The 19,193-nt window shown below is 39.7% G+C and overlaps 1 protein-coding gene and 1 long non-coding RNA gene across 2 annotated transcripts; one reads left to right on the top strand and one right to left on the bottom strand.

Moving 5' to 3' along the window:
* The first annotated feature begins 992 nt into the window (after positions 1-992).
* LOC115782387 (uncharacterized) lies at positions 993-2,127 on the top strand. The gene is made up of 3 exons (XR_004020132.1): positions 993-1,754; positions 1,849-2,011; positions 2,092-2,127. It is a non-coding gene; the product is annotated as an uncharacterized LOC115782387 (long non-coding RNA).
* A 4,132-nt stretch (positions 2,128-6,259) lies between these two features.
* On the bottom strand, positions 6,260-18,027 carry LOC115781400 (cytochrome P450 2J1-like). Its single transcript, XM_030731040.1, has 9 exons — positions 17,709-18,027; positions 12,033-12,095; positions 11,470-11,564; positions 10,561-10,723; positions 10,302-10,451; positions 9,873-10,033; positions 7,610-7,786; positions 7,373-7,511; positions 6,260-6,435 (listed from the first exon to the last, which is right to left on the bottom strand). The coding sequence occupies exons 1-9, from the start codon at positions 18,025-18,027 to the stop codon at positions 6,260-6,262; spliced, it is 1,443 nt and encodes a 480-aa protein (XP_030586900.1).
* Between the last annotated feature and the right edge of the window lie 1,166 nt (positions 18,028-19,193).

The raw sequence follows: 19,193 nt of genomic DNA, 5'->3' as shown, positions 1-19,193 counted from the left end.
GCTATCAGCCTTCAAACACTTCAACTCAAGTTTTCCTGCAAGACAGAGTTCAAAAATTCTGATCTTTGAAACAAAATCCTCATCACATACATGCATACAATACACACTACAGCTCAAATCTTTGGGGTCTCTTAGAAACGTCCAGGATTTTAACAGGAAATTGCCTTTAATGTCACATTACATGAGCTTTGTCACTAATCTTTTCACAGGTGTTTCTTAACAAAATCATTGAGCATAAATCACTTGTGATGTTTACGTGAATCTCTACACACACATGCAGAAGCCCATTTTTAGCATCACTCACTCCTGTGTTTTAGTGTCACATTGTGCTACTTAATGCAAATTGATCATGCCAGATGGCTAATATATGATTACAAACATCTTCTTACCAACAAGCAGAGCTCCAAAGTATTTTGTGGGTCAAAAGCAGCATTACATTAGGTTAGTTTGAGGTCTGGAGCATCAGCTTTGTAGGTTTATTTAAGTCAAACTGGATGAAAGAAAGAATTCAAAAACTTGTTGAAGGATTCATATAGTCAGAAATCAAACTGTGGAATGTGTCAAAGTCATAAAAACTGAATGTTTTCTACAACTGGGTGTGTCACGCCCTTTACAGAAAAGTGCAAACTTGTTTAATCGCATTAGAAATGGGATGATCCACACACTAGTGTGTCAAAATTGATTGTTTTCTTAATCAGCATGATAGTTTTGGTGTGTACTAATAAAACTGGAGGAGGGTTTCTTCCTTGTTTTCTTCTGCTGGATGTGTCAAATGTTTAGGAACCCTCGGCCTCCTTTAGTGCTAATGGTACTGTTGAGAAATTTGGTTTCTTTGTAGCTTTGGAGCACAGGCTCAGTGAATTTGACACATGCCTCCACAGCACTGAAAATCAATCAATAGGTAATCAGGCTCCTGGAACCAGTGCAGGTCAAAGTAGGTGAGCCCTGGTTAGCTGCAAGTACATTACCACAACTGAATACGACTGTGCTGATCAAAAGCAGCATTGTATAAGCTTAGTTTGGGGTCTGGAGCTTGAGTATCCTGGGTTTAATTAATGATCCACACACTAGTGTGTAAATGGGTTGTTTCTTTGATCACTACAGTTGTGTTGGTCTGTGCTAATGTGTTTAGAAAAAAGTTTTCTGACTGATAAGCTGGACTTTAACAGGAAAAACCTGCATTAGGTACCACAATGTACCACTGGAACACAGGAGAGACTGATTGAAACTGCTCTCAAAATGTGGATATTAGTAGATATTCCATTCAAAGTTATTCAGAATTCAGAATCAGTGTCACAATGAAGCAAATACATTTCTGGTTGGTTTAATGTTTCTTAACATAAAACCAAATTTCATAGAGAAAACGAAACCTTTCTAATTGACTTCAAACTTTTGAGCTGTGGTGTAGATTGCACTGTGATTATTGATTAGAGCAAATGATACAGGAGCATCAGTACAGGGAGAGACTGTTTAAAAGTTATGAGCTGTCTTCCTTCAAAGTTATTCAGAGTTTAGGATCAGTGTCACAATGAAGATGGGTTTCTCACTCCATTTGGAGAAAAGTGTAATTTTGTTCTAATCTTCATGGGTCGTAGCGGGATGTACAGTTTGTGGGAGTCTCTGTTTTCCAGATGATCCGTTGGGGCAGGTAGCTGTCACCTCGGTGCCTACCCATTCCTGGTGTCATCAAGGTCAGGAGTATTTAGAAGGAGCTGAGATCCTTGCTGCCCGCCAGATTATTCTACCTCCCTGTGGTAAACCAAGCTCCTTTGCATTTTGGAAAGACACTCATGCTTACCCGTAATTCACTCTGTCGTTCCTGTTGCTTCATCATCTCCACTCATATAGCATCACCTTCCCTCAGAGCGGTAAAACCAGCCTCCACCACGCTGGAGCCCGTCTTCTCAGCCACCTGCTCTCCTGCTTACGCCTGCATGACCCTCGGACCTCCTCAGCGCAGACTCGCTCCGCCAGCCAAGCCCCCAACCAGTCATCAAACCTGAGTTTCTGAGTAAGCCTTCTTACCCGCCCTGACCATCACCTTTTCAGTTAGTCATTTCCTGCCTTATCCTGTTTGCTTTCACTTTTCAGATTCTCCGTGCCTGCCAGATTATTTTCAACCCTGGCTGTTTTGTTATAGCTGTTTTTTGGAATAAATCTTGTTTCCTGTGAACTGTTGCCTCTGCACCTGTGTCCTTTCCCACCGGCCGACATGACACTGGATGGAAATTGACGGAAATTATTCCATGTGTGAAACATAAAAAACCTGAAGGGTTTTACACTTGGGTGTCCCACCCCCTTTACAGAACAGTGCAAGCTTGTTTAATCATGCTAGAAATGGGATGATCCACACACTAGTGTGTAAATGTGTTGTTTCTTTGATCACTACAGTTGTGTTGGTCTCTGCTGATGAATTTGGAAAAAAGTTTTCTGACTGATAAGCTGGACTTTAACAGGAAAAACTTGCATTATGTACCACAATGTACCACTGGAACACAGGAGAGACTGATTGAAACTGCTCTCAGAATCTGGATATTAGTAGATATTCCATTCAAAGTTATTCAGAGTTTGGGATCAGTTTTACAATGAAGCATTTATATATTTTTTACATTAATGGTTGGTTTAGTGTTACTGAATATGAATTTAAATTTCATTCAGAAAACAAAATCTTTCTACTTGACATCAAACTTTTGAGCTGTGGTGTAGAAAAGACACAGGTACGAACATACAGCTTCAGTGTAACCAAAACTTCAACAGACTGAATAAAAACATCCTGTCCATGTCTCAATGGCACCATAGCAGTATAAGCTGGTGGTCATTGACATTAAAAATGTCTTCTCTCTTTTTTTTTTTTTTTCTTTTTTTTAAAGACAGAGATTTGGCCAAGAGGGCAGCAGAAATTGCAAATATGACATCACAATTCTATAACAATATTTTAAATGACCAAAAGGTTCTGGATTGATTATAATATAGATACAATAAAAGAATCATGAAGATAAATACAAACAGGTAATTTTTTATTGTCATATATGAGCCCTTCATAAATCCTGTTGACTACATTCTATTTACATTATAAGCAAAGATATTACACATCAAAAAACACACTGAAACATCAGAAATCACTTTTGCACACCACCGACACAATTGCTTAAACCATTTCACAAAGCCTCCCTTTGCCCATCACTAGTTTGAGCAAAAGAGGAGGCTGAGGGTGGAGCCAGATTAAATGCAGAGGCCAACCACATGGACTGAACCATCTGCTGTGATGGAATGGGGAGAATGGAGTTTCCTTAAATTTATTGTCCCTGTAGTTTCCCCCATCGTATTTAAAATGGTTTACACCGCTAGTATAAAGGTTGAGCTGTCTCTCATTTGGTTTGGCCAATTTGTTTTGTTGCATGATTTTTGAGTAGCATTCTGTTTAGTTGACCTCTTTTATAAAATAGCCTATTTTCATGATAATTTTTTTTCTCCTTTGGGTTACAATAAAACCCACATTTTGAAAATTATACCTGTGCCTGTACGTCCTTTGACTGCTTGGTCCCTTAAATTCATATTCACTCAGATGTAGTTCATCAGGGTCGGAGTACCTTATTCAGCAAAATAACCCTGTAAATGGATTTATGCTTTGTAACAGCAAATCTTGCTTAAAATTCTACAGAATACCACAGGGTTGGAGTTTATTTACCGATATGATTATTTAACCAAAACAAACTTGGTGCCCAGTTCTTTCTGCAGGAAGTCGTTTTCCTCCTTTCAAACCAAACACACAGAAATCAACACTAAAGTGAGTGTGAGTGATTTTTCTATAGATGCTTAACAGGAAACAAGAGTTCAGTTCCCACTGAGGATGAAAGTGTAATTTTTAAATCAAAAAGCTATAAATATCATTAATTTCATCAGCTTTCTCTGACAAGTTTTTTTTTTACTTATTTTTGCCACAGTGATAGCCTGCATAAAAATGTTCACTTATTTAAAAAAAACAAAAAACTAGACTTTGATTAATAGAGAAAAGCAGCTTAAGTTGTACTGAAGCTATAAAGAGGGCAAAACAACAAATGAATGACAGAAAGATATACGGTACTCGCTCCCACGCTGCCAACAGCCTACACGGACCAGAATGCAATGCAGCAAGAAAGCCCGCAGCAATCAGTTTAATCAACTGGGAAAAACCTGCTGAGTGAAACCATCACTACACTCACAGCTCAGTGCAGCAAACTCAAACATATTAGCCTGAGGAGGAAAAATTATTTTGGGGTGTCCCAGCTAAAATAAAATTATGCAGGAAAAGACAAAAAAATGTTTTTACACCTTGTCATTAAAATGTGCAGCCAACACGATCTGCTTACATGTACTTTACTTTTGAACTTTAAAATTAGATTTTGATGTTTCCTTGTATAACTGAATAAAATACATCTGGTGTGAGTGGAGTGTAATTCTTCTCTTTTTCAGTCAGAAAGTAGAGCCGGTCTGTTACTTCATTTGGGTTGATGCCCTGCTCCACCAGTTTTGTCTTTATTAGCTTGAACGTGCCTGTAGCATCCAGTGACACCTGTAATTAAAAATCACAGTAAAACTAATTAAAAGTGGATGAAACAAATCATGTTGGCAACAAAAAGGCTAAAACACAAATGCATTTGTAAAAGGAGGTTGGGGGCAGACACTGTTGGTTCAGATGAGCTAATATGCAAGTCATCAGTGTACAAATCCACAAGATTTTCCATTTTTCCAGATTTGACACCATGAATTACTGGGCGGCTTATGATGACCCTTGTAGTGTCATGTTTGTGTGGACAACTTTGCAGTCACAACAAAAATGAAAGTACACGATGTTTGGATGGGGGCTTCCTCCAATGAAAAAAAAAATTTTTCAGTACTTGGACCCAAGCAGACACGTGCATACCTGTGCATACTGATGTGAGTCTGCATCTGCATTTTTTCCGTGTCAGACCTAATGTCACAAAAGATAGTGGGCATGAGAAACATTTTGCTACTACAAACCATAGAGCAGATGTGGATGTGGTACATTATCTGGGACACAAGTTGCACAGCCAAGCAGAAATCACACAACCATTTTCTTTTTTAATTAGCCTTTGAAAACAATAAACCAATAATTTTAAGTCTTTCCTACAAGGGGCTGAGAGGGGTTCTTCTATAGCAGGGGTCATCAACTACATTTATCCAAGGGCCAGACTTTTTCTTGGCACACAGTGTGAGGGCGAGTTAAAATAAAATTAAAAGAATGAAATAAAAGAACAAAAAAATAAAATTATCTAATTTTATCCTAAGTAATATATTTGATATATCAGTTTTCCTTTCAAATTTATACAAGTTTTACTGATGTGATGTGCAAGTCTTGCACTTACATGTTCTTCTCTGTTGATGGTTGTTATGGAGACACCGCAATTTAGTGCCATTGTTTTCATTATAGATATGATGAGCACAGGAAACAATAAAGTGTTACATGAGAGCAATGAGTTTATCTATGCACAATCTACTTTTCAGAAGGCGTTTTTGTTGTAGATTTTTTAAATGAATGTAGAAACACGAAGAGTCCAAATGCAAAACCCTCTAAATCTGCCTGGACACTTTTCTTTTAAAAGAGCATTTTTCTTTATCTGGATCTTATGGTAAATTTTAGTAAATTCACAGGTAGTGGTGAGGTTCCCTTTTTAAAAAAAATATAGTAATTTACCTACTTTTTAATAAATAATTTTTTGTTTTGAGGGAAACCAGCAAAATCTTCAGTCTGTCCTCTGCCCAGTGTGAATGAAGGCAAAAAGTGCAAATATCAGACTATGATAAAAAGATTTCTACATAGATTCACACAGTACAACCGCAATGGCACAAAATGGCAGCACATTTATTTTTGTTAGAGTAACATACAGTTCCATTTTTAGTAAAACACCTTCAAAACTTGTTACCCTCAATCCAATCAGCCTTTACAAAAACCATTGTCTATATTATTCTGATATATTTCCAGAAAAAAAAAGTATTTTGAATTAACTTGATTTAATTGTGCACATCGATCAGACATGATCGGAATGTGGTGAAATAAGGTAATTTCTCCTTTTCCCCTCACTTAATTCTTACTAGTTTTTGGTCTCCAGGGCAAAATGAAGAAAATTGTTTGTAACTGATGCTATAGGATGAAAATAGTATGGCAGATATATATAATGCATTATATGACAAATGTGATGGAAGACAGTCATTCATTGTGCCAAGAAAAAGACATAATTGGGTTAAGGCAGCTGACGTATCAACGTGTTACATCACAGAGGCGGTAAGGTTTGGGACAATGGGTGCCTCCCATCCGAAACGCCAGACTGGGCTGCTCTCCAGCAGGTGGTGACAGAGAAAACATTTGAAGGATGGAGGTGAAAAACAAAAATAACTCCATCCGGGCCAGCTGTTCTCCAAGACACACACGCTTACCTGAGAATTCACAAGACACAAGTTTTATTCAAACAATTTACAAACAATTTACACTTGTATCACAGATTTTACTGCATTTCTGCAACAAGCCAATGAACCCTGATATTTTGTCTTAGCATAAGGGGTGTTAACATCCAACAAACCTGCAGAAAATGGAAGGAAGGCATCTCTCTTGCGAAATTTACCATCCCTGTCCAGAAAGTGTTGAGGGTTGAAAGAGTGTGGAGTTTCCCACATTGACTCATCATGTAGGACTGAATCCAGGGTAGCCAGGATCATGGTGCCCTGAAAAAATATCATTAAAAATAATTGTAAGAACTGAAATACTAAAACAGAAAAAAATCTAAATTGGTTTTAAAGATTGTGTGACTTCACCAGGTGATGCCAGATGTTTTGATAAAATGCTGGATTTTTTTTTTTTACAATTAATGTAACCCCAATAACTGCATGTCTTTGGACTGTGGGAGGAAACTGGAGTACTCAGAGAAAACCCACACAGACACAGGGAGAACATGTAAACTCTACACAGCAAGAATCTAACCCAGACCTTCTAGATGTCATTCTAGCTGTGAGGCAACAGTGCTAACCACCACGCCACCGTGCTGCCCTAAATAGAAGACAGAAAAATATGCAGGAAATATCTTTTGAGTTTTAGTATTTAATAATTTGTTAACTAAACTTAAAGAATCAGACATACTCTGGAAACTAACTGAATCCAAACTGAAACCTAAACATAAAAAAAAAAATGATAAAAATGCTATAAAAAATATATATGACTATAATAAATTGTTCTGAATTACATAAATGACTTACACAAACTACTTCTGATGCTTTTTCTCGTAATATAACGCTGATGTGTGAGAGGCCCCCAGCAATATAAAGTCACGACAAGACAAAATACACAGTAATGTTGGAAATGTTACGCACGTACACACACCTTGTATGTCAGGGTAATAGATCATGAAAAGCAGCCCCCAGTGTAAAGTAGTGGTGGTAGTTACAGTTCCAGCAAAAAACAGGTCCATGGTGCAAGCACGTAAGTTGCTGACAGCAAAACTTGAATTCTTGTTCTCATTCTATCAGAGACACAAACAGCAGAAATTAAAATCTGTGGGTATATTTCATTACAAGACCAAACAGAACAAACACAATAGAATTCGAGCCCAAAGCTCACCTTTCCCATCTCTATCAGAAAGGTATCAATATAGTCTCTTGGTAATGTTGGGTTAAGGTTTTCTTTGTGTTCTCTGATCCTGATTTCTGTGTAGTCATTTATCTGTTGTACCAGAGTGAACATCTTCTTATGAGGTCCAGGCAGCCACTTCATCAGCCAGGGCATTGCGTTGTACATCTACACAACAGGAGAACAGTTATTAAATCATTCCACACTTTGGAAATCTCATTAAATCATCTTTTAATGAATAAATAAACACTAGCATTCAAAGAGAGATCCACGTCTGTTTGCACCACATAGAAAGAGACATTGTAGTCAAAGAATTGAAATCTAACAGAAAACAGCAGAGGTGGTGGTAGAAATATAACTTCCAAAGGGGAAAATATTTTGGGGAAAAATATTTTGGGTAGGTGCTTGCCTTGCAGCCGGAAGGTTGCAGGTTTGAGCCCCTGTCCCTGCGCTGCGTTGTGTCCTTGGGCAAGATACTTAAACCACATTGCCTAACATAGCGCTGGTCTCTGGCTGCATTGTTCCAGAGTGATCTGGAACAATCATTTTGTTGTGTGCCTTGTGCGCACAATGACAATGAGTTGAATCTAACATCTAAATGCAGTTCATATTTCTCAGTGTCCATTACACACACAGTGTGACGGAGTGATGGAGAAGCTAGAAGGAAAAGCTGTGTGACATAAAAGTACATTTTTTAATATGAGCAGAAATACAGCTGAAACACATCTGAGATGTTAAACTACATTTGGTGAAAAAGGTCACCCTCCAACTTTCCTTAGGAGGACCCTGGCTCTCCTACATAATGAAAAATAAGTGTAGTGATGATGATTCCAGCTCAAGAATACATGGACATGTTTTCTTTAAAAAAAATAATGAAAGAAATGGGTCGTGTGGTGGTTAGCACTGTTGCCTCGCAGCAAGAAGGTCTGGGGCTCGGGTCCACTTTGGCCGGCACCTTTTCTGTGTGGAGTTTGCATGTTCTCCCCATGTTTGCGTGGGTCTCCTGTGAGCACTCTGGTTTTGTCCAATGGTCCAAGGACATGTACTTTGTGGGGTTAAGTTAAATGGTGATTCTAAATTGCCCACAGGTGTGAGTGTGAATGGTTGTGTGTCTCTATTAAAGCCATGAAGGCTGAAAATGCCTGTCTGAAAGAGGATACTGAGGAAGAAAAGCTGCTGGCCAAAGAAAACCTAAAGAAGGAAGTAGAAAATGTGAAGAAAGAATTACTGGCAGTACAGGAAGCAATTGAACAAAAGATAGAAGGCTTGATAAAGATGGACATGGCAGAGAACGTAATGATGGACATAGAGGGAAAAAAAGGTATGAAAAGGTGAATAAAGGAAGCAAAAAAGAAACTCAACCTGAAAGTGGACGAGGCAAAGAAGAAGTTCAGCCTGAAAGTGGACAAGGCCAAGAAGAAACTAAAATTGAAAGTGGACGAGGAAGAGCAGCCCCTTTTAAAGAACCTTGAAGAGGACAATTAACCCAAGAAAGCAATGAAATGAATGTGATGTGAAGTGTGTCCTAACAATGCAAAGGTTGAGGAGAGTGAGCAGACTGAGCAGCAGTTTCCTCTTCACTTTTTCATCATCTTCTCCACCTTCACCCCTCCACTTCCTCTTTCTCTTTCCCTCCTCTGTTCCTCCTCCCTCTCTTTCCTTCTCCCTCCCATTCCCTTTTCTGTCTATTACCCCATCTCTTTCACACTCACCCCTTCTCACACCATGCCTCTTCCATCTCTCTTCACCCTCCTCTCCTCACCATGTTGAAACAACTTCACAGCATTCAATCAAAACTGTAAATATTTGCAAATGTACATAGTTCTAAAAAAATATATATAATAAATTGTTACTTTTAAAGCATAAAAGGTTGTCCTTCATTTATAGCAATATAATGCTTGAAAATAACTGCTCAGATAAGCTAAATAAGGAGGAGTTTTAACATGGCTTAAAAATTTCAAGAATTGCTTCAAGAAGCACTACAGCTCCACTTACTTCCCTTTATGAGCTGATGGATTCTGATGTAAAAGTTAGAATATTTGTGATCAGATACTCTACTCTCTACTCTACCAGGAGACTGTGCTCCTAAAAGCATAACTCCCAGGATCACTGGGATTCACACTCCACTTAAACTGAGAAAGACCGAAGAAGGAAATCAATTCACAGTAGATATAAGTAAATGTGACATGCATTTTGTATAAATCCTGATTTGATATGATTATTGCTTGATGTGGCATGTTAGAAGGAGGTTTACCTGTGTTGACACGGTTCCCTGTAAGCGCAACATTTCCCTGAAGTTATGAGTAATGGACTGGTACTGCTTGTCAGTGTACTCAGATCGATTCCCAAACACCAAACAGCAGATGATGTTTGACACAGCATTGTTTATCAGTGGCTGGGCATTAAAGGGCTTTCCTGTAAATGAAATCAGAACATTTGGATATGACACATGAGATGTACACCATATCAAATCAAAGTAGGCAAATGCTATTGACTTGTGATAATCAGTCTCATAGCTTCAGCTCTATCATAGAGGATGGTGATTTTCTTTTAACTCGGTTTCTTTCCCATGCACTAATTTGTTTAAATTTTGCAGGAAAAACTAAACAAGTCCATGTAATAAGCAGTGAAATATAAAAAAAAAAAAACAAATACAACAGTAAAACAGCATAGATTGTTCTGCCTTGGTGTTGTGTGAAAGCTTCTGAGATATACTGGCACTCCTGCTGGATGTATAACTCCAGGGTCTTCTTGCCCAGACCAAAGTTTCTGAGTGTATGAAGAGCAAATCGTCTCTGCTGCTTCCATGAATAACCATTTGAACCCACAAGACCTTTGAAAACATAAAGACACCAAATTAGACTGGATGTAAGTGTCACAATTTTACTAAGTACTAATGAAATAGAAAAGAAAAACTGTAAGAGAAAAACAAAAAACACAACCTTTGTTCCCAAATAAAGCTTCAAACAATGGTATGGTGGGACGATCGATGAAGTCTTCTGCTCGCTGGACCAGGGCTTCTTTCACAAACTTGTAGCTATTAATGACCACAATTCTTTGACCAAAGAGTCGAAGGGTGAAAATTTTTCCATGTTCCTCTGCAAACTACAAAAAAGACAGTGGACAGGTGTTGTTGTTCAGTAGTAAGTTGATATATTTTCTAAGAAGGAAAACTTAAAAAAATCTTTGGCCTTTCCCAAGTTTCCCAAGTTCTTCTTATTCTTTCTGTGTCCCACCCAGCTTACACATAACATTCAGAGGAATAATATCCCTCTTCTGCATTCTTAACTGAAAAATGTTGAGAATGGAGCAATTCTGCCTCACTAATATTATGTCTCTTAAAAAGAAACCAAGCTGGAATTGCATGAAAAAATGTTGATATGAGAATATGAGTGACCTAAAATGTGGCTGTAATTGAAGCCTCTTGAGTTTGGTTCCAAAAGCAGCTTTAAGAGCACCAAACTAGTGAACTGCAATTCGCAACTTCTCTCTTACCACATACTTTATATTTTGACCTAATGTTTTATGGCCTCAGTAAACCATTTTACTTTGAGTTTGGTGGTCAGAAGATCTGGAAAAAAGTGTGACTAAAGGGAACTGAGGATAAAGTCCAGTGAGTTAGTGATTTCCAGAGTTTTCAGTAGGGTCTTTTCTGAGCTTGATGTAAATTACTTCTAAAATTTTCATTTTACTAACTATTGCACATATATTAAATATATTCTTCCATGAAGTAAAAGTAAAAAGTAAGTAAAAGTAATGGGTATTCAAAAATAGGTTCGAAGTTAACAGGATTTTTAATCTTCTGATATTTTATTCTATGATAATAAAATAATAAAAGTTAGGACTCATACCTCCCTGAACTGCAGGTGAATTCTGTCAGGTCTGATGCGATGAATGTCGCCGAAAAATGGAAGAGCCCACGGTCCAGGAGGAAAGTTTTTTGGTCCTTCAAAATATCAGTCAACAGCAGAAAAATACATAAAAATATTAAAATGCTCCTGCCATCTAACCACTCCAAGCCAAGAACGTGGTATAATGTCTCCATTTCTTCACTTTTTGATTCTGAATCAAAGTAGTGTTTTAGCTGTGCTGCTACCATGAAAGTGCAATCAGATAAATGGATGGGCTAATTTTTTTACTGAAACTCATCGGTCAAGATAAGATTCATGGTTGTTGAGATCTCACTTGTGTCTGAGGCTGGTCTTCAAAATAAAAGCATGCCACTAACAAAAACAGGAAACTCAACAAAAACAAGGAATACCACAATGTAGAAATATCTACATAGAAACCCTAAGTACCAATCAAATAAATAAAATTAAATTGATTATACACTTTTAGAATATATTATATTATACTATTGTATACTACCTAACAATAGATGCCTAACTATGTAAGCCTTACTTTAACACTATACCTGGTAAAAGTGTTGCACAGTCTGTTGCATAATGGCAGAAATCATGAAAGCATGACATAAAACCTGCAATTGACACGGTGAGGGAAAAATTATTATTAACAATTCTTTTTAACTTTTGTTTTACCAGGTAAAATGTTTGAGAACCAGTTCTCATTTACAATCATGACCTGGAAAAAATGAAAAATTATAGTTGTGAAATTATATGTATCAAAGACAAAGTGACAAAGAAAATGTATACAATCTTAGAACACAGAACCAACAACCATATAGTCCAGCAAAGTTATGCTACACTATGTTGCCAAAAAATTTCACTCACCTGCCTTCACACACATTAACTTGAGTTACATCCCATTCTTAATCCATAGGGTTTAATTTGATGTCACTCCACCCTTTGCGGCCATTACAGCTGTACCTCTTCTGGAAAGGCTTTCCACAAGGTTTAAGAGTGTATTTATGGGAATTTTTGACAGTTCTTCCAGAAGTACATTTGTGAGGTCAGACACTGATGTTGGTCAACAAGGCCTGGCTTGCAGTCTCCGATCAGGTTGAGGCCAGGACTCTGTGCACACTCTTCAACACCAAACTCCCTCATCCATGTCTTTATGGACCTGCTTTGTGCACGTGTTGGAACACGAAGGGGTCATCCCCAAACTGTTCCCACAAAGCTGGGAGCATGAAATTGTTTTGCTATGCTGAAGTATTAAGAGTTCTTTTAACTGTGAGTAAAGGGCTGAGCCTGACTCCTGAAAAACAACCCCAAAACAACTTTGCACCTGGCACAATACAGTCAGACAAGTTGATGAGAACAGACTTTTTTTTTTATTATTATTATTCTCTAGAACAGAACAGTACAGCTGCAATACTCAGTAGACACAGTAGATGGCAGCATAATAACCTCACCATTAACAACCATTGAACAACTTACTGCTTCATATTTCAACACTCCCAATTCATTTATACAATGGTATTAAGACACGTGGTAATGCTGAAATAATAAATTTAACCAGACTTGCAAGACTAACCTATTAGTCTTTTCTGTTTATAGTTTATTTTTGTCTTGCTATATTCAACAAAAAATATATCGCCCATTTTATAATAGAACTACATAGCAGGACATTCTATCACAGATTTACAATGGCAAAAGTCCAGTCTCTCTCCTAAGATACTCAAATTTCTGTCTTGCAAGAGACTTTGTCAAGATATCTGCCTTCATGTAATCTGTTGGACAGGATTCCAACTTGATTTCATCATTCTGCACACACTCATTCTTGAATGGCTCACTGGATTCTTTGCTATTGCAATGGCTCACTGATTGTCCTCCAGAATCACTGTAAGAGCTGTTACGGCTGCGTGCCGTGATTAATCAGACTCTCACACCACTCGACATCTATCTGTCCTACAGTTGTATTTCCACATTTAGTTAAGCATGTGTAATTACCTGGGGTTGGAGTGAAGCCTGGAGGAGAAATTGTGTTACTGACTACTGGGTCAAGTTTTGAAAACTGAGCGCAGCCTTTTGGATTCCTAGTTATGTGAAGTCCCGGAATAAAATGGAAACCCTTTGGGTCATCTTTGGGGTGTAGGGGAGCAGGTGCAGTCTTTAGTTTGGGCCTAGGTGCTGCACAAGCTACACAAGGCAACCAATTATTTTCTTGTGCCATGCTCACAAGCCAATCTAACCATAAATTTCTATCAGCATAGCCAGTGGCTAAAGTTAGCGCCCCTTGTGGGGTTAATTTAGATAGGTCTACTTTCACTATTCCTTTCCCTACTGAAACTCCAGTCTCAATGTTACCTTTCTTTATATGTTTTTGTCCGGAACCTGGTTTTGGGCTAGTCCTTTTTTTAGGGGTAATCAGATTGATTTTGATTAGGGCTTCGGGGTTTCTGCCTGAAACATCCACTCCTATCGTTAAATATACGTCTTTCTTCAGTGACCGTCCTCTGACACTGTCTTGGGGATTTTTAGTCAAATTTGAAAATGTGAGTATCAATGCATTTCTAGTTGGATCAGAGTTAGTTTGTCTTACCAGTTTGATCTTTGATACCTCCGAATTTTCCTTGATTGGGGCGGGGATCCAGGGGCCCGTGTAGGCCCACACATGCTGCCATGAGGCACAAAACATCTGACATCCCAGCCAGCTGCAAGGCCGCTGTTGTCTCCCACACATATCATCAATATCAGGAGGTGCACAAAGATATACATCATAGCCATTCCACGCTGATGGTTTTCCCCCACAGTCAATCACTGAACACAAATCAAAAATCCAAGACACTTCAGTATTATAGGTATAATTTAATTCAATCCCACCAATATGATGCAAGCACACGTCATCTGGTCGTGTGCCTTTCTGCTGAGCTATGTCTCTTTTTGACCTACCTTGTTTGGGCATGTGTGTGGGACCTGGCACCTCCTCCTCCCTTACCTGGCGTCTCTGCAAAGTTTCCCATATTAAAATAGGTAACACAATGGCTATACTGACACAAGTTAATCCTGCGATCAATTTCCAATTAAGCACTTGCATGGTTAGGTTGAAGTCAAATCACAACTTAAGATATTAAACTGTCTTCAAATATTCTAACTATTCTGATTAAACTTTAGGTTATGTGAAAAATGAAAATAAAAAAAAAATAAAAATGAAGTGATAAACTCCTAACTGTCCTTTTTTTTTTTTTTAATGCCCTTCACTGGTTGGCAATACTGTCCTTGTATCAGGGCAAAACCTTCCCCCCCGAGTGCGTTTAACCCTCACACCTTAGTCCATACCATTAGTCCTGCTGTCCAGTTGCAGTCACCTTGACCTGACTCCGGATGTCCTTCAGTGTCCTGGTCAGTTCTGCTGCTGGAACACAATTACTCCAGTGATACCAAGTGTCACCTTTACCCTTTAACCTTACTGCACACGTAGTGCGTTCGACCACTTGGTACGGTCCTCTCCACCTCGGCTCGGACCACTTCCTCTTGATGGCCTTGAGCCAGACCCACTCACTCGAATGTGGTGTTCCTTCCTTGGTCTGGTCTCCTGGTTGCGCCTGTTTAGAGAAATCTGAGATAATACTCATTAACTGATCAATGCTTATGTTTCAGAGAAAAAGCCTCTCCTCTGGAAACTCCTCCAGCAGCTGGACCTGGAAATTGTAAGCCATGTGTTAGTTCATATGGGGTAAATCCAGTACTCCTATTCACCTCACTTCTGACCCCTAAAAGAGCAATAGGTAATGCCTGAATCCAAGTCATTCCTGTTTGTGCACATATTTTAGCTAATTTGTCTCTTAATGTGGGATTCATCCTCTCCACTTTTCCTTGAGACTGAGGGTGATAGACACTTCCAAATGCATGTTTTAAACCCAGTGCTTTTTCAACTTGCTGCAAGTCTTTGTTTTTAAAGTGAGTTTCATTATCTGATCTGATTCTTTTTGGAAACCCATGTCTTGGTATGTATTCATTGATCAAGAACTTCACCACTGATGCACTGATGCTTCCCTTTTGGTGGGGATGGCCTCTGGCCACCCTGTATATAAATCAACTGCCACCAAAAGGTACCTTTGACCTTTGACTCTTTCTCTCATGTCTGTGAAGTCAATCACTACTTCCTGTCCGGGCATCGGAGAAATAGGGAATTTGCCTTGATGAGGCTTCACTGTACTTTTTACATTATATACATTACAAACTGTACACTCCCTTACAAAATTCTCAACCATTGCTGGCAAATGCGGATGCCACCTATGGGTGAGTTTTCTCTCCATTGTTTCTCTCCACTTCCTTCTCATGCTTAATTGGAGCATCGCTAGCTGTTCTGTAGCCTGCTCTTTCCCGTTGACTAAGTTCTACATGGACCACCCCACACACATAAGCTGAGTCAGTGTAAATGTTCACAATTTTACCTGTTGTTTTTTGTAGGGCTGCTGTAAGAGCCAGGACCTCAGCCAGTTGGGCTGAAGGTTTCTCCATCACTCTTTCTGCTGTTTCTGTGTTGCCATCTGGGCATTGCCTAATCACTGCATAGGCTGCTTTTAGCCCCTCGGTCGGGTGTCTAAAACAGCAGCCATCTTTGAAAAAATTCTCTTCTGCATTGTCGATTGGTTCTCCTCTCAAGTTCTGTCTCATTTTGGTGTCTATTTCTACTCTCCTCACACCTATGTGGTTCTCCTTCACCTATCTGTTCGGCCATGTTGATTCCTTCATGTGTGTAGGTAATGTGTGCTGCACTTAGGATTATCTCTAGCCTATTTTGTCTCAGTGAGGACATGGTAAATGCTGCTGAATTTACAAGTGCTGCAATACTGTGTGTGGTGAGTACCGTTAGTGCATGTCCCATTACAATGTGTGCTGTTTTCTGTATCAATTTGGCCACTCCTGCTGCATGTCTAGCACATGGTGATTGCCTGATTTCTGTTGAGTCGAGTGCAACACTAATGTACATCAGTACCTGTCGTCCACCCCCCTTTTTCTGGAAAAGCACGCTGTCTGCCTTTCGTGCTTTTACAGAAACATCCAAGAAAAAGAGGTACTTATAATCTGGAGTAGAAAGATCAGCGGCACGTGCCAAGAGTTGTTTCGGAGAAATAAATGATTGTTCTGCTTCGAATGTCCAGTCAAGTTTTGCAGTGAGATTTCTCATGCCGTTTTGATTTACTAGGGCTCTGAGAGGGGCTGTGAGGTCACAGCAGTTCCTGCTAAACCCTGTGAGACCCAGAAAAGAGAGCATGTCTTTGACCGTTAGGGGCTTGGTGTGAGCCAAAATTGCAGATCTGTGTGCTCCAGAAACAGTGGAGCCTCGACCTGACACTACTCGTCCTAGAAATACAACCTCTGGGCGGGAGCACTGAATCTTCTGCCGGGAAACTTTAAACCCACACCTGTGTAAGTGTTTCAATAGTGACATTGTAGCTGTTAAGCAGCTGTCAGCTGATGGAGCAGCTAGCATTAAATCATCAACATACTGTATTAGCACCACGCCTTGAGGCAGGTGTAAATCAGCCAGCTGTTGTTTCAAAAGCTGATTGAATATTCCTGGAGACAACACAAAACCTTGAGGGAGGTGCCAGTACCTGAGTTGTTGACCGTTATGTGTGAAGGAGAAAATGTCTCTGAGCTGTTCTGCAAGGGGTAGACAGAAAAAAGCATTAGCCAATCAGAATCAGAATCAGAATCAGAATCAGAAGGTTTTATTGCCATATGGGTGAACAGGTTCATAGCATTAGGAAATTGCTGCGGTACTTCGTGCTTACATAAAAAAACAATTAAGTATAAAAACTATAAGACAATGTTACAAATATACAAATTACAAATATACAGAGATATTAGAACTATAACTATAACACAATATTACAAAAAAAATATTACAAGTCAATACAAGTGAACCACTTATGCTCTGGTGTAAGGGCTGAAAGGGCTGTATAAGGATTTGGAACTGGAACAGTTGGGGTGGTTATGATAGCATTACTGCTCTGAGGTCATGGACCATGCGATATGTTCCAGTGCCCTTTTCCTCAACTGGAAGAATCAGAGTATTCCAGCGAGATGTACAATCCTCGAACACTCCAGCCTTTAAGAGGCCATCTACAGTGTCAGAGATGCACTCAACTGCCTGTGGTTTGTGTCTGTATTGTGGAATCCAAATGGGTTCACTAGTTTGATAAGTGAATGTGACGTCAGGAGTGTTGGTACAATACCCGACGTCTTCTGGGCCTGCCGACCATAGCTCAGGTGGAAGAGAGTCCAACAAAAATTGAGCTCGATCATGATCTGTTTAGCTATAAGATAGGCCTTGAATGAAGGTGAATACTTGACCTGTGTGATCTGAGTGGTCAGCCAGTCTGTTGTTTCAGCTGCTCTTTTAGACATAGCACCCAATTCGTGGTCTGCGGCAACCATTAATGTAAAATGAGGCACAGCTGTGTCCTCCATCTTATACCACTGTAACTGTTCAGGTGTGAAGTCAACCAGGGCGGCTACACCCTCAGGACCAGCAATGATATCAGTAGATGTCATTGACCATGTTGTATCCTGCAGTTATTGAGAGAAAGCTTCAAGATAAACATCATCATCCTGACACTCATAATACAAGGTGACATGTATGGGGTCTGGAGGAGAGACGTAGGGGTGCAAAGCACGACGCCACGGGGACCACAAGAGAAACTGTGAAAAGAGACCACCTCCTTCAAGATCAGGCTGCAGAAGTCCCCAATAAATCTATGCTAGTGGGTTATAAGTTGGAGAAGTGTCACATCCTTTTGTTGTGAGACACAACAAAAGGATGTTGATGTGTTTGGTTAGCCAGCTTCACTGGCAGAGGATGAGTGTCAGGCAGATCAAGTGGTTTTCCCGAGAATCCAATTACTGATACAGTGTTTTTAGATATGAAGTCTTTGTGCACAGCAGACATCAAAGTAGAATATCTTGCTCCTGTGTCAACAAGAAAAGGCAGTTCAAGGTTTCCAAGCTTTATTTTCAGAAGAGGGTCTGTGAAAACCCCTTCTTGTGGCATTCCCGGGTCTCTTCAGTAGTTGTATTGTTGTGGATATTGTCCACCAGGGGCAGCAGAGGGATTTGGTGCCTGATGAAGAGCAGCATTTGGATTTTGGCCAGCATGTGGCGTGGGCACATATCCAGGGGCGCTATGACCCAAAGCAGGACAGTAGATAGCCCAGTGTCCTTCACCCCCACAGTGGTAGCACAAATTAGGCCATTGCGACCGACTCCCTCCAAAGGAGCCTCTCCCACGGCCCCGTCGATAACCACCATGCGACCACGGCCCAGCACCCCCACGTGAACCACCCCAGCCCATTCCACATCCTCTGTTACCAGTAGCTGCCATTTGGAAATTTTGGCTGTTCGTGTACCACTCCCCACCTGAATAAACCTGTTCTTGTGTCAATTTTGGACGCTGATGAGAATTGAGGTCTAGAAAATCTGGCCCACGTCCCAAAGTTGTGGGTGGGGTCAATTGATTTGCTGTATTACTCACTGGGAGTTGTAATTTACTCTTTTTGCCAGTGATCCCTTTTCTCCTAGCCTCCTCCAGTTGTAATCTTAACAACTGATTTTGTAATTTTAATTTCTTCTGCTTTTTCGTGATCATCCTGCTGTCTATATGCTTTCATATGGTGTGCTAAATGTCCGGACCAGGTTGCATCATCACAGCCGGGCAGATCAGG

The sequence above is a fragment of the Archocentrus centrarchus genome, chromosome 6 (assembly GCF_007364275.1).
Source record: "Archocentrus centrarchus isolate MPI-CPG fArcCen1 chromosome 6, fArcCen1, whole genome shotgun sequence".
In the NCBI taxonomy this organism is placed as follows: domain Eukaryota; kingdom Metazoa; phylum Chordata; class Actinopteri; order Cichliformes; family Cichlidae; genus Archocentrus; species Archocentrus centrarchus.
The sequence above is the reverse complement of the archived record's forward strand: the minus strand, read 5'-3'. Positions and strand labels throughout refer to the sequence as shown.